General features: G+C 42.5%; 1 protein-coding gene across 1 annotated transcript; it reads right to left on the bottom strand.

Annotated features, from left to right (window-relative positions):
- Positions 1 to 9,248: 9,248 nt before the first annotated feature.
- Positions 9,249 to 12,569, bottom strand: dusp1 (dual specificity phosphatase 1). Its single transcript, XM_053429059.1, has 4 exons — positions 11,935 to 12,569; positions 11,560 to 11,699; positions 11,223 to 11,442; positions 9,249 to 10,527 (listed from the first exon to the last, which is right to left on the bottom strand). Exons 1-4 carry the CDS (start codon positions 12,341 to 12,343, stop codon positions 10,172 to 10,174), a joined length of 1,125 nt encoding a protein of 374 aa, XP_053285034.1. The 5' UTR covers positions 12,344 to 12,569; the 3' UTR covers positions 9,249 to 10,171.
- Positions 12,570 to 15,327: the final 2,758 nt, after the last annotated feature.

The raw sequence follows: 15,327 nt of genomic DNA, 5'->3' as shown, positions 1-15,327 counted from the left end.
AATCCCGCCTGAAATTTGAAGACGTGTAAACATGAGCACGTGGCTGCTGTTATCTTTTCACTCTGTCCAATAACATCAAGCCTGATTCATGGAGGACGCTGCCACGGGCACTGTGCGTGTTTGTGTGCGTGTGCTTGTGTGAGACCGTTAACCACTTGTGTTTACAGCTCTTTCTAAAAAAGAAAGTTGGTGGGCGCGTTCACGTTAACGTCCGTGTCCTTGAGGGGTGAGCGCGACCTGGCAGCTGAATGTTGGGTGATGAGAAAAACTATTTGTACTTAACACATCAAGATATCACAATAAAACTCAACTATAAACATTAATTGATCTAAATGTTGTTATGATACGCTCATATCCATCATTTTAAAGGAAGCAGTTACTAATAATACAATTGTATTTATTTAGCATCATTGACACAGTTACAATTAAAGCTATTGATGATCAGACACCATTAGAGTACAGGAATATAGATTGTAAAATAACAAAAACAAGATATTAAAAATTATTAAAATAAACTTCAAGAAAAATCTGGATGGCTGAATTCCGTTAAGCTTCATCAGTGTCAGTGCCCTGGTATTAAATAGTTATAGGAGGATTTTTTTATATGCTTTATTAATGACTGCGGGGGAAAAAATACTGGGTTAAAATATTACTACAAGTACAAGTATTTTAGGCAAATATAGGATTTCAAAACTGTTGATGTTGTCATGTTGGAGATCATTTACAATGGAATCAGTAACGATACGTGACTTTTTTCAGAGACTGCATGTTTTGTAACTCATAGACTAACTGAAGGTCTATAACTGAAATGTAGTGGAGTGTAGACTGTGAATCAGTAGAGCTCATGCCTCCATGGAGGCCCCACAGTCCCCTTATGAAACCAAATTTTAATTTTAATCTGCATTACATAACCAACACTCAATTCAGTCCCCTAAATAGGCCTGATGATTTCCATCAAGATCCAAATGTTCAAAAAAGCATGATCTCACACTGTTAAAGAAAAAGGTCAACACGTCCAGATCTGCCCCAAAACTGACTGAGTTATTTCTTTGACCACAAAGTTTCATGGAAATTCATTTGGTAGTTTTTGCATAATCCCGTTGATAAGCCCATCAAAGTGTTGCCACACCATCACACTGTCAAAGACACTTGAAAGATCTGTTATTGCCCTCACCGAGGAGGTTATGTTTTTATCTGCATCAGTTTGTTTGTCTGTTAGTTTGTTCTCAGGATTCACAAAACTACTCAATGCATTTACCTGCAATTTGTGAAAGGGTGGTATGACTCAAGGAAGAACCTATCAAATTATTCGTTCTAGTGAATTTTAATGTGGTTTTAGGTGGATCGTTGGACTTTGGTAGAAGTATGCTCTCTGCTGAGAGTCATGCTAGTTTAAAACAAAAATGGTAAATATTAATTTTTTTTTATGATAGAGAAAGTAAAAGTTCCTGGATCCGCCCCCTGATCCAGATCCATCCCAACATGTAATGGCTTCTTCCTTGGGTAATGTCCCACCCCTCAACAAAATGTGAAATCGATTCTTTCTTTTTTGCCTTACCCTGCTAAAAAACAAACAAAAAAACAGACAAAAACATAACCTCTTTAGTGGAGGTAGGGAATCAGACAGCAGAATGGTATTATTAAAAATAATGTTTGTCAAAATGAAATCCTGTGTTTTCCTTTTATCTTGTCATAGCAGGAGAAGCTTGTACGTAAATACTTAAAGCCATGATGGCTGTGTTCCAGGTTCCCATGAGCCATGAGTGTGAAGCCACAGACCTGCAATATGTCTGCGTGGAATGCTATGCAGCCATTATCACTGTTATTAATAACACCAGTGCTTTTTCTGCTCTGACGTCTGAAATGTGAACAATGGTCAGCACAACTGTCCATCTAAATATAGTGGAAAGGTCTCATGTTACCAGCATCTGAGGCTGAATCAAACTTTAACAAGCCTGTGAAGTCTTTTTTTATTTTTAAACTAAATACATCAGGGGTTAAAAAAAGAAGTTGATCATTGACGTCTTTTCTCATGTCAGTGAATATAGGTTGCTGAAGTGGTCACATTTCCCTCTGAGGTGCTGGTTGAAGCAGTGTTACTCATTGACAGTGCTGCTCAAAAGTCAACACTTTGAATAAGAATCAGTTGAGTTTGACCCACAGCAGCCTGTTTCTCCTGCTCAGCAGTTTCCCTCTGTCGGATTCAGGGTCATTTATTGAACCCAAAGTTTCAACATCCTGTGTTTGACAGCCGTTGATTTATCTACATCTGCACTGATCATTGCTCAGCCTCTTCCCCCTCAAACAAAGAGTCGGGCCTCCGAGGCCTCTGATCACATGGTGAGTGAAGTCAATAAGGGAAGTTGATTGTGTCATAAAACCGCACTGAAACATCCTGTTCAACTCTAAATGTCAAAGGGGAACTGTTTTTGTGCAGACTTTACTTTCTGTTCCTATTACTGAATATATTCATTTCAGTGGAGATACACAATATCATCCATAAGATGGCGCTAACATCCAATGAACATAGAGGGAGACATTGCTCGGTGTGAGGAGCTCATCCGTTCACTTGAGCCTGATGACACAGGATAGTCCCTGGGACTCAAGTCTACACTCACCCAGTAGATGTACACTTACATTTCATAAATCCTATTCTTTTTTTTCTTTTTTTTTACAGATTTGTTTAGTGAGATTGTCCAGACACAGAGAGGTCTCCACATTTCCATCTTACATACAATGTTCAGTTACAAATTCTACTTATTTTAAACATGACTTTCTTTTGTTAATGTTGCACAAGTCACTACAGGAACCAGTTGTGGAAATTACCACAGAACAATCCATACATTGTTTGATTGAACACTTTAATCTGAGTAAGTGTCAAAAACTGATCCGAAAACTGTTTTACATTTTCACTCCAGAACACCAGGAGTCACACGCCTGAAGCTAAAGTGAAGTCTGATTACAAAACGTGCAGCTAACAAGTCAAATCTGAAGCTTAAAAACTAAACATCAGTCATCAATGTACATGTGTTTTCTGTGGACCTTGTAAGAAATATGCAGTACTGACATTACACACAATGTCTGTACATGGGACAGCTGCTGTTTGGTTCTGGCTCTGGAGCTTGTTTGTCACCATCGCATGAGGAAGACCAGGATCATCTTCACCTTTGGTATGTCAACAAATCTTTTTTCTTACTACACAACGAAAACATTGAATTATTAAGCTGCGTCAGTTCCCTTTACAGTGTTAGTCAAGCTCGTTTCATGAAGAACTGCTGTATTGTTATGAGTAAATCCAGTGAGACCATATGAGCAGTTGTTATTTGTCAGTCATGTGGGCTCTGATGCAGCTTGTTAGTCAGCCTTTGTATCCACACCAACTGAGCAGGGTCATGGTTTAGAGGCCGGATGTCCCATGTTTGTTTTTGCCCAGAGCCTTCAAATGATTCAAGTGTGATATATGCTTCTAATATTACTGCCTCACTTGAGCTTCTTCGTGATTCTTCAAACTGTTTGTCATTGTCAACAATCTCCACCAGAAAGTAAGAGAAACCATACAGCAAATCAGAGGCTTCACCGGGCTTTGAACACTGAGCCAACACAACCACTGACAAGACAAGGAAGTTTTTATATGGAACGTGCAGACAATTGCACATCATGGGAGGGGGAGGTCAGTGGTCACAACCCAGACTTTCACAACTCAGTATGTGAGACAGCAAGCATTAGCGTTGCATTGAGTTCACCATAGTGTCAATAGTGAACTGTGGAATGGCCTCCCACTCAATTTCATTTAGTCAAGTTCTGCAGATACTGCTGTTTTTTGCTAACATTGCCTAAGACATCTGGTAGTGGCTTTTATATTTTGTCCAGCCCGACGCCCGCTGATTAGTGATGGTGCATCGGGCGTCATGGTGGTGCTCTGTCATCAGCATATTGATAAACTACACCACAGACTCAAAACCCCCCAGATGTATCTAATAATCTTACAGAAACACAGAAATCTGTCTGCGTCTTGTATATCTGAAGATCTTATCTGATTCAGATTTACCTTGTTTATTGTTCTGAACCTGGGGAAGTACAGTCTCAAAGTTGGCACGATTTGGACAAGTGATCGATTTATTTTAATTCTCACTTTGAATACAAAGACAACCAGTGCTGTGCGGGGGCGGCTAGGACTCATTAACATAAGTGACGGTTTTCCATGACGGCAACGATTACTGATTCTCCAAATTCGGGTTCATTTGTACCGAGTCGAGCTTCACTGAGCTTTGGATTAACAGGTGAACGGCTCTTTGTGCAGAAGCTGTGATGCCGTTTCAGGGTTCTGTGGACCAGCAGCCGGTCTTTAGTTGCTGGTTTTTAGTTGCTTTTTTTTGTGTCCTTCAAAAAACTCACAAACTCCCTTTCATCTCTCAAAAATAAACAAAAGTGTTTTATTTTTGTTCAGTGTAGTTTTTGCTTTATACTGACCACGGTCTTTTCAGGTCCCAGTTCCCTGATAAAACCCAGACACTGTTATATAAACATTTTAAAGACGTTGTAAATTTGCGCAGTCCAACACATCTGCTGCAGCTTTGGGATTTCAATCTGCTAACATATATGTTCTTCGGTTGTGACCTCATCTTGCCACAGTGCAGTCAGTGTAGAAGACAGGATGCCAGACATTCCTCGAATACTCCACACAGGATCTGATTTCTGCTTGTGAACACAACCCTGCACCTCCGGTGAGTGGAAAAATACAGGCTGTGTTCAGAGTCAGCGGAGTGAACCAGGCTCACCGGGGAGTCATACGTGTCCTATTTATTGGCTTTTATGCAAATATCTGGAGCATTTTACGATTATGAGTAACTAAAAGTTGTTAGTTGTAATTATTGAGTACCATGTACGCATCATATATACCCTATAGCATCTGTGGAGAGTCTCTGGCTGGTATTTGTGGTCAGTGATCCGCACACACCTTTAGATCCGACGCCATTTATCTTCCACCATCATCTGACATTCCAGACAGGGCTGTTAAAGGAAGAGGAGCCCTGCTGGCAAGGATATGCAGCTTCACTGGGGCCAATACGTAATGTCCGGACATTCCTTTAGTCATACACGTCTTTGGCTATCATGCCAAAGATCTAACCTCATCTCGGGTCCTGTCACGAAACGGCAGCTCGTCTGGCTTCTCCTGCAGGGTTTCTGCTACGGAGCTTTGTATTGGAATGTCATGAATACAGAGCTTTTGGTAGAGGAGCAGATTCTTTATCAGCAGAGGTAGAAAAAAACCTCAGAGCTTATCACGCAAATCACCGTCTGTCTTTTCCTTTATTTCTGTTTGTACATGAAATGTGCAACTAGCTGGTTTTCTATCCATTAAATGTCCGTAAAGTCGTTTTTGGCTTTGACATCTTGGCTGGCCTCTTCAACAGCAAAGATCCATGTAAAACAAATATGAAAATGAAAAATGATTATAAGCTATCTTTGCGAGGACCATTTTGAGCCACAAAATTATTGTTTGAAGTCAATTTGGGAACGTTTGACATTTTGGTCTGTCCTCACTTTCTGACCCTCTTTCAATGGACTGTTGAGGTTTAGTTTAGGACTAGGCATTTAGTTGGCCGGCCTAAGGTTTGGGATGGGGTGTGTGTGTGTGTGTGTGTGTGTGTGTGTGTCTGGGTGTGTGTGCTATTGTACAGCTATCTTTGTGCGGACCGATTTGAGTCTACAGACTGTGAGAACATTTGGGGAAGTGAGGACCTTTTGGCTCGTCCTCACTTTGTGACCTCCCTTTAATGGAGAGTTTGGACGTTACCACTTGGTTTTAGGGTTAGAGTAAGGTTAGGTTAAGGCATTTAGTTTTGATGGTTAGGTTTAGGGCAAGGGGCTAGGGAATGCATTATGCCGATGAGTGTCCTCACTTATCGGTACAAACGTGTGTGTGTGTGTGTGTCTGGGTAAAATTCTGCGTTTATGTAAGCCACTACGATGGCTCTGCCACCTGATGCTACAAAAGCCTCCCCGTCACAGTCATAATCCTCTTACAGATTTAGTGCAGGTGAGAATTCTGCCATGACATCAACGTGTGGACTAAATCTTCTCACCCAGTACACTGTGAGTGTGAGAGACCATATGTGTGTGTGTGTGTGTGTGTGTGTGTGTGTGAGACTTAATCCAGTTTCAAGGTACGATGAAGTGTGAGAGGTGTAATTACTTCAGCAGTCACATTCCCATTTCACGCAAGAGGTCAGGTTAAACTGTGTGTGTTCGTGTGTGTGTGTGTGTGTGTGTGTTTGTGTGTGTTCCTCTTTGAACTGTTTCGCATTGACAATGGGGATTTGAGGGTCTGTATTATTTTCGTCAGAGGGAAGTGAAAGGACTTCTTAAACAATAATAAACGACTCCCTTCCACGGACGACTGACTGACCAGATGTTCATTGTGAATTCGATACAAACTGCTAAAAGCATTTTAACTTAATAAATGGATGAGACATGGTCCAGGAAAGACCTGGTTTCTCCCCTTAATTTTCTCTTACATTGTCAGATTTGAAATTTGTTTACGTTTTGACCAATTTCCCAGAGAAAAATGTTATGGATTTTGATGAGAAAAAGACACATTAATGGGCCAGATTTTTCTGAGTGTGAGAAATTTGGTGCAGCTTGATTGACTGTGGAGCCTTGGCGGAGGTATGCGCTCCACTGAATGCCATTCTAGTGATCTAATGTTTCTGCCATACGTTTTGGTTTGATGACAAAAATAGATGTGATTTGTGATCAGGGAGAACAATCTGTTGAGCAAACTGAAACCTTCTTGCCAGAGTTGTTCTACAAGACAAGACAGAATAACAGAAACCAAGGAGTCTTAAAAAGTCTTAAAAAGTCTAAAATTCTAAAATTCTGAAACATGAATTTAATGCTACTTCTGTTGTTCTTTAAAAGAAATATATATATATGCCTGTAGTTTGAGAGATCAGATTGAGGGTTGTTCTATAAGTTATTTCAGTTAATATTTAATTATGGGGAAGTATTAACAATTCAGGGAGATATTCCATCATATACATTTTACTTGACACAGGTACCACAGCTATGGCTCAGATTGGAGAGTTAGAACCACAGAGGGTTGTCGGTTCAATCCCAGTCACCCCTTTTCCTCATGCCGTGGTTTCCTTGGGCAAGATACTGAAGCCCAAATTGCCCCATATGGCAGTGCTGACAGTGTGAGTGGTCATCAACACTATAGCTACTGAATAAATACACATCTTTACAGAGGTCTTAAATATAATTTGTCGAATTATCTGGAAACCCTGATGAATGAAATTAATCCTTTTCTGCCACCGTCTCAGCTCGGAGTGTAGTGGACGTGTATTTGCAAACCTTTCAAGAGTAATTTGTGATTCCATTAAAAGTCATATCTAATTGAGTCTGTATTTAATTTGAAGGCCTAATTAGGAAAATTACATTGTCTTAGTGGATTATTCTGCATGTGACAGAATTTAACAGAAAGATGCCACTGTCATCCTTCAAATGAATGAGTAGTTTACATATAACTGGTGTGAAAGGGATAAGAAACCCAAACAACACAGATGACGTCAAAGGAGGGGTGGGCTTGTGTCACTTCCTGCCAAGGCAGCAGAGTCTGACACGTTATATAACCATTGTTTCTTTAGGATTGTGTTAATTAAAAGGACTTTGAAGTTGAGTCAGAGCTCAGCTGCTAAATGGAACAGCCAAGTGACAACATGGTGAAACGGGCAAATGACGTTGTGGTTAATATTGTCTCACACAATGAAAATGGGAGGTTATAATAAGAAAGAGCCAAAAAAAACTGTCTGACTTTACTTGGCTCTTTATATTTAATCGAAGAGCTTGTATCAGAATCCAGCCTCATTCTGAGCACACCTTGATATTGTGTCTCACACACACACACACACACACACACACACACACACATTTAAAATCGATGTGATGTCCCAGACTTGGCCATTGAGGGCCTTTTCCCCCTCCGGATCAGCTTCATGAGATTATAAAAGACGCTTAACGACTTTCACACACACACACGCACACACAATCCTGCCAGCCTCCCTCTAGACAACAGGAAATCTAAAGAGACAAAGGCGGGTGGGCTGGTGGGGGTGGGGATGGGGGTCTCACATATGTCACCAAAGCCACAGACACTCAGAGGAAGCTAGTGAGGTAATGAATGAGCCTTTCATGACGGAGGCATCGTCACCATGATGTTTTCTTTCACAGACAAACATTTGCATTGTTGGCGGATAAGAAGCAGATATCAATGAAACATATAATCTGTCATTTGTCAGAATACAGGTAATTGTAGTGAGAATGTTCCGGAAGTGTCAGGGTCTCTCTCCCTAAAGCTTTGCTTCTACTAGTAAAGGCCAGAGGGAATCATCAGGGTCATAATTTCTAGGGGAAGTTTTTTTTTTCTCACACTCGATCTAAGGTCACAGCCAATGTTTAGGCTAATTTGCAACCCAAACATATTCCTTTCCCTTTCACGGCCACCTCCGTCCCCACCTCCCCGTTGGTGTGTGAGGCAGGGTGACACGGGGCTTGAGTGCGCCCTGAAAGCTCTTTAGTTGTCACACTTTTCCCAAACGCCTTGCAGCTGCTCCTATTGTGGCCGCGGAGAGAGGGGATCCTCGGCTGATTCTTTAGGCCTCCTGCTGTTGCCCCAGGCTCAGATGGGTCCATGGAGAGGGAGCGTGGTCCGAACAATGGTCACTGCTATGACATCATGCTTCTTATGTGGTCGAAAAATCCTTGTGCAGATATGATGGGATTCCATCGCATGGTAGAAACAAAGTGACAGAAGGGTACAAAGAGTTTTCGGAGATCCCAGAAGGCAGCTGATGTTTATTATTCTCTGTTTAGTCTTTCTAAACATCAAAATAAAATATATTTATACACTTATTTTAGGTTGATCACCAGCAACTATTCCGATATGCAATAAATTAAAAAAGCCAGGAACTTAAGAAAACATGCTTAAGATTTCTCATTGTCATTAATTCAAACATAAGAATTTTTTCTCTACCTTCTATAGTGTTAAATTTAAACTTTATAACAAACTAGATATTTGTGTATTTGAGACTTAGTTGGATTAAACAAGCAACCTGAATACGTCAACTTGGACTTTTGTTTTTTTTTACAATTCTCCTTTTAGGCAACAAACTAATTAATCAATAAAAGCTTTTATAGACCATTATAAACAATACCAGATGGAAAGAATGAGCAGATCTCCAACTGAGTACAAAAGTCAAATCAGATTTATTCAACGGTATAAAAACATAATTAAAAACAAACATATGCAAAAATAGATATGATAAAGAAATATATTACTTTGGTTCAATAAATATGTCAGAATCAATTCGCTGAAGACTACGTGGCCCCCCCATGTTAGTAGTTTTCTGGGGCCCCGTCTGCCTCAGCGGCGCAGTACACAGTACAGAAACATGAGGTATTTAATGGTTGGTTTCCCCAACCCGTCTTTGGGATAATCCAAAAACGTTTCATGATGCCTCGAAAGTCAGGTATTGGCATTTGGATTGGCAACCTCGCACAACTCTCAAAGTGAGCATGAAGGTTTCTGCCACATCTACACTGAAGAGTGGGGGGGGGATACATTCATTGTTCGTCAGATGAAGGAGCAACTTCCGCTTTGCACGACAGGGTTTCTTTACCCAGTACAGAAAGCAAACTGGACAACTGAGAGGATATTCCTGAGAAAAATGTTAGCCCTCTCCACATTGTTTAGTTTTCAATGATTGTGATTATCAAAAGCAGTTGCCGTCATTAAAAAAAGCTGTGCTTTGAATAAAGAATATTCAAATACTAATCGTTTACTCTTAGGGAATAACATTCGCAAATTTTTCAGCCATTTCCCAAGTCATCCCTGGTTTTAAAGTCACATTAAAGAGTTTTAACATCAATACTGTTTGTTGGTAGTTATCAAGCCTCCCCTTGAAATGATGAGGCTGACCCACAGTGATGTGGCCAGCAGATCAGAGTGAAATGTGCAGACCTCACACAAAAGCTCACATTCCGCATGGTGATACCAGCATCACCACAAAATGAATTATAATCAGGACTGTGTGTTGTGCGGTGCTCTGTGCAAAGTCACTCGTGAGGTGCAGTTCAAGTCCAAACAGAGTCTGTGTCACCCACACCGGCCTCAGCAGCTGGGAGAAGTGGTGATGGGACTGTGGAGGAATGAGAGCTGCCCAGCGGAGCCGTGTACAGGGATGGAGACGGGGAAGTTGAAGACCGTGGCGCTCTTGCCAATCGCCGGACTTCCTGCCTCCGAGGAGCACGTGGACGAGGCCAGCACCTGCGACTCAAACTGGAGCAGCTGCCCCATGAAGCTGAAGTTGGGGGAGATGATGCTGCGACGCTGCTTGACAAACTCGAAAGCCTCGTCCAGCTTCACGCGATTGGTCCGCATGAGGTAGGCGAGGCAAATGGTGGCAGAGCGGGAGATGCCAGCTTGACAGTGCACAAACACGCGGCCTCCTTTATTTCTCACCGAGTCTGGGGGGTAAAGAGAAGAGAAAGAAAGATTAGTTCAAAGTACACGTCTGTGAGGTGTTGAAATCTAGAGTTGAGGTTAAACAGCTACCGGTCACAGGAAACCACAAAACTCCAAAAAGGTGCTAGCAACACTTTTAGTTCCCATTTAAATTTAAGAGCGCTCATTATAAAACAGGAACACAGTTAATAGGGGTGCAGGGTGTGAGCTTGTGGGGGTTATTCCCAAAGGGGGGGCAGTCTGAATGGACAAAAGAGGGGAACAGACCCCTGCTGGGGGTATTGATCTGGGAGGAAGGCCGACAGTGAGCGAGGAGAAATCTCCTTTTGTTCTGACAGAACAAAGAGCGGCGTGGAGTGGGCTATTCAAGCCCAGCCATCCTGCCCACTACGGAGCTGGTTTGGGGGCCGCTGCCTTACGATTCATTAAAGGGGGGGCATCCTTTTATCTAAGCCTCAGAGGTGGCGATGATGTAACTGCCATTGTGGTGGAGTGGGGGGCCTGTGCCGAGCCAGCTGGTCGGTTTTGGAGGGAACTTTTTAAAAAATTTAAATCCGGGAGTCAAGGATTGAGGTGCAGTAAGAGGGGGTGGGGGGGGGGGGGGGGGTTGGGTGTTTGTGTTGCCGGCTACCGATGGGATGGGGAGGTAACAGCTGGGACAGGCGCTCGCATTTGGCAGTTGATTGGACGTACTCACCGATAAACTCGATTGCCACATTGAACCAGGAGCTGATATCGGCTTTGTGGTTGTCCTCCACAGGGATGCTCTTGTACAGGAAGGACTCCTCAAAGTGGTTGGGGCAGTTGGCGGAGACATTAATCAGAGCGGTGATCCCCAGCATGTCCAGCATGTCTTTTCTGGAGGCATGGTAAGCACTGCCCAGGTACAGGAAGGGAAGGATCTCAACAGGGCCGCCCTAGAGGAGAGAAATAAACAACACAACCAGGTCAACATTGGCTCCATGACAGACAATATGGTATAGATAAAAGTTATTACTCTTGTGTTTTATATTTAGATGTTTTTAAACACACACCTGATCGTATAACGGGGTATTGCATGGACTTGGGTCTGCACTCCCAGGGTGGCTGGAGCTCAGGGGCAGACAGAGACCTTGAGGAGGGGAGGGCTTGGTGCACATCTCTGGATACTCTGTGGAAAAGTGGTCGAACCCACCTACAAGAAAAAAAAGATAAAGAAGAAGAGGGCAAGGTCAGATCTCAGATCGCAGACACATCCACATTTAAACACGGCTCTCCGAAATTGTGACAACTGCTCATGGGGCTATTTTGGAGCAGCGCTTACTCCCGACACCAGCTGGTGCGGTGACAGCTGTAATCCGCATTTGTTGCCCCGGCGTTAAGATACAGTAACACGGTTGTGTGGTGAACCTTCACGCGCTGGTTCTTACCTTTAAGGATGAAAACACTCGCTCCGGAGGGGTCGCGGCACAGTGCGCCGACAGCGAGCATCAGCGTCCCGTCCTTCTTCGCCTGGCTTAAGTCCGAACTGCGGTCGTCGAGCAGCACCACGGACTGGTAGTGCCCGGAGAGCAGCCGGCTCCGGGTCTCCTCGTTGGGGACGATGTGCTCGAGTCCGAGCCCCCCCCTGGCCCTCCGGCGCACTATGGTGCTGAAGCGCACGTTGGTGGAGCCCGAAATGTGCGACGAGTTGAAGGAGAGGAAGGAGCGGCAGTCCAGCAGCAGGCAGCCCTGGACGTCGCTCTCTAGCAAGGCATACAGGGACGCACAGTTGATGGTGGGCACCTCCATTATGACCATAGTAGGACGGCGGGATAGACGAAGTAAATCCAGATACATAAAGCGTGTGAGGCAGCAGGTCACAAAACGCTCCTCCGAAGTTACTCTGTGGGACTGGAGGCGGCGGCTCCCTTGGTCCGGTTGGTAGTTTAGAGAAAAGAAGAAGAAAAACAATGAAACGTGAAACTCTCTTCTTCTTGTTGTTTTTATCCGGTAGCTGCGCCTCTTCCGTCAAACTTCAGTATAACAACTTGTCGGTGACGCGCTTCTGTCAGAGAGCGTCCTGACAGCCGCTTATATACGGCTCGTGCTTGTGAATGAGAGGCTACTGACGTCACGGCCCGCCTCCCCTGGCCCCGTGCCAGACCGGCCGACGTCAAAGCGACCGCCCCGAAATGTACCGAGGAGCCGGCGCGCACACTTTGGACATTTCTGCACAGGCGTAAGCGCACGTACGCGGGCACGCGGTTAAACTGTTTACGAGAGGAGTCGAGTTTTTTCTCTCGTTCTTTCTTTCTTTCTTTCTTTCTTTCTTTCTTTCTTTCTTTCTGTCTTTCTGTCTTTCTGTCTTTCTTACCTTTTTACACCTGTTCCCACCAATGACTGTAAATAATAATGTATATGATACAAAGATATCATATGTTTGTTTACACCCACTTCTTTTGACTCTTTTCAGGAGTTTCTGGTCAAACACATTTTCTTTCTTTCTTTCTTTCTTAGAACAGATATACTACACATATTTTTTGTTTATTTTATTTTTAACACTTGAAAGACAGAAATGATCCATTACTTAATGGGTTGGGCCCAAATTACTGAAACATACAATTAGTCATCCCCTGATGATCTCATAACTTGTTCTACATTCCATACACTCATGTTAATCATGTGAGTGGACATATTACATATACCTGTCACTAGATATTTCTCCTTGTAAAAGTTAGTAAAATGTATACTCTTATTTTAGCTTCATAACAATTCTATTTTAATTGTTGGGATTACTTCAACTATAGTTATTCATTTACTGGATATTCACATTACTACTATTTTGTTGTATCGTTTTCATAAAGTCTTATTGTTTTCATAATGATCATACTTTTGGCACACTTAACTATACCTGACCTAAAATTGTATATCAAGTGTTTGTATAAAGTATCTGTAATTCAGCATATAAGGAATTTGCCAAATTTTCCATGATGTTAGTGTTTAATTGGATTTCAATTTTGCCTCTTCACCTGAGAGTTGACAAATAACAAGATAATAAGTAAATATCTGCCACAGGTGCCATAAAAGTTTATTCTTTGTTTTTATTGGGCAGAGGTACATAGTGTTCAATGCCCCGAGAGCAAAGGCTGACCATAAAAGTTAATCACTGTATAGAAATCTGAACTCCAGTAAATTTCCACATGCTGAGAAACAAAAACATTGGTCTACCAGGAAGACAACAGCAGATGGATATCTCCTGACCTGTAAGTTGTTTCATTTGTGACCTCATTGAAACAGATGGATGAGCTGGTTTTCCCAAAAGTCACCACATATTTAAATAAATAAAAAAAAAATGATGATCAAAATGACCCTGGGAAACCCTTTTGGTTGGTTGCTGTGGTTTGCTGACTCGGACTACACTGCCGTCATAATAAGGATCCGGGAAGATGATTATTGACAGACGACAGGCGCCTGTTGACAGGACAGAAGGGTGTGTGTCTTGAAACTACACAGCAGAAACATGCTGGGGTTGTTTTGTTGCGAAATAAATGTTTACTAAGCAGATTTAAAAAACAGGTAGTGTTGCAACAATGACCTCCATTCAAAAACCCATTTGAGTTTCATTACTAACATTTTATTATTCCAGTGTCTTAAACAGGCTATTCTCTGGGAACAAATGACTGTTTCAAACTTTAACATCATTATAGTTTAGTCATAAATACAAACAAACTGTCTTTTGTCCCCAGAGATGAGGATGACATACACGACTGGCCGTGACATCATTCTCACTTGACTGTAACTGGAAGAAGCGAGAACCTTCAGCCTCGGTGGATCCTCATCCCCACTGTTTTGTGTTTGACTTCAAGCAAAAAAGAGGAAGATGGATTGTGTTATGTGAGAAAGGAAGAGGGGGAGGGGAGGGCATGCTGAAACGAAAGAAACTTCCACCAATCACAATAGAGTGCAAAAACTCTCCAGCCGGTTTAACCTCACACTCCTGTGTGATGAGTCAACTGTGAGGCACATGCAACAAAGCAGGAATGTTACACACACTACACAGGGAAGGAGGGTCAAACGGGCTCTGAAAACAGACTGTACCCAAACATTTTGTACTCGCCGTCTCCCCCTGAGTCATTAAGTTATGAAATTATGTTGGAATGAAATCCGACACCTGATGAAGATGGTGAGCATAGAACAATAACGGCCGAGGAGACAACTGTTCACTGTCACGATGAAGCAGAAAAAGTTCACGTACCCTCATAGATTAGAAAAAAAATTCAAAAGAAGAGAAACTATAAATACGAATCTGTACAATTACGTAACACAGAAACTCTTGTTCTCTAGGTGACAATTTTCACCAGTGCAAAATCTCCCAGAATAAGCATAGCCCACAAACGTGTGTGTTATTTTGCGGTGAGTGACCGAATATTTAAATTAAGTTCTGAAAATTGAGTCAAAATTTTTGCTCCCTTTTTATTTCCCAAAACAATGGCCCTCAACCAACTGTGGCTCTCGTCAAGAAAGGGAAGTGCAACAGGGGATGACAGAGGCATTTCCTGTGGTCTGGCCTCGGTGTCACTCGCTGCCCCCCCCCCCTTGCCTATTTACTGTCATTGTCACCACTGGCAACAGCTGAGCCGTCAGTGGGAAAACACAGGGACTATCCTCTCGTCCAGTGTCTCAACACCAGACACGTTGCCAACCAACTCTTTCATTTCAAATGTATGTAGTACGGGGAAACCAAAAAAAGCCCTAACGTTTCTGTGAGGAAAGAAAAAATGAAAGATTGTTGCCTGTAATTGATCTTGATTAAATATCTGCGTTCAATTTTGACAATGTGC

The sequence above is a fragment of the Pleuronectes platessa genome, chromosome 8 (genome assembly GCF_947347685.1).
Source record: "Pleuronectes platessa chromosome 8, fPlePla1.1, whole genome shotgun sequence".
Lineage (NCBI taxonomy): Eukaryota > Metazoa > Chordata > Actinopteri > Pleuronectiformes > Pleuronectidae > Pleuronectes > Pleuronectes platessa.
Note: the sequence above shows the minus strand (reverse complement) of the source record. Positions and strands in the feature narration are given on the sequence as shown.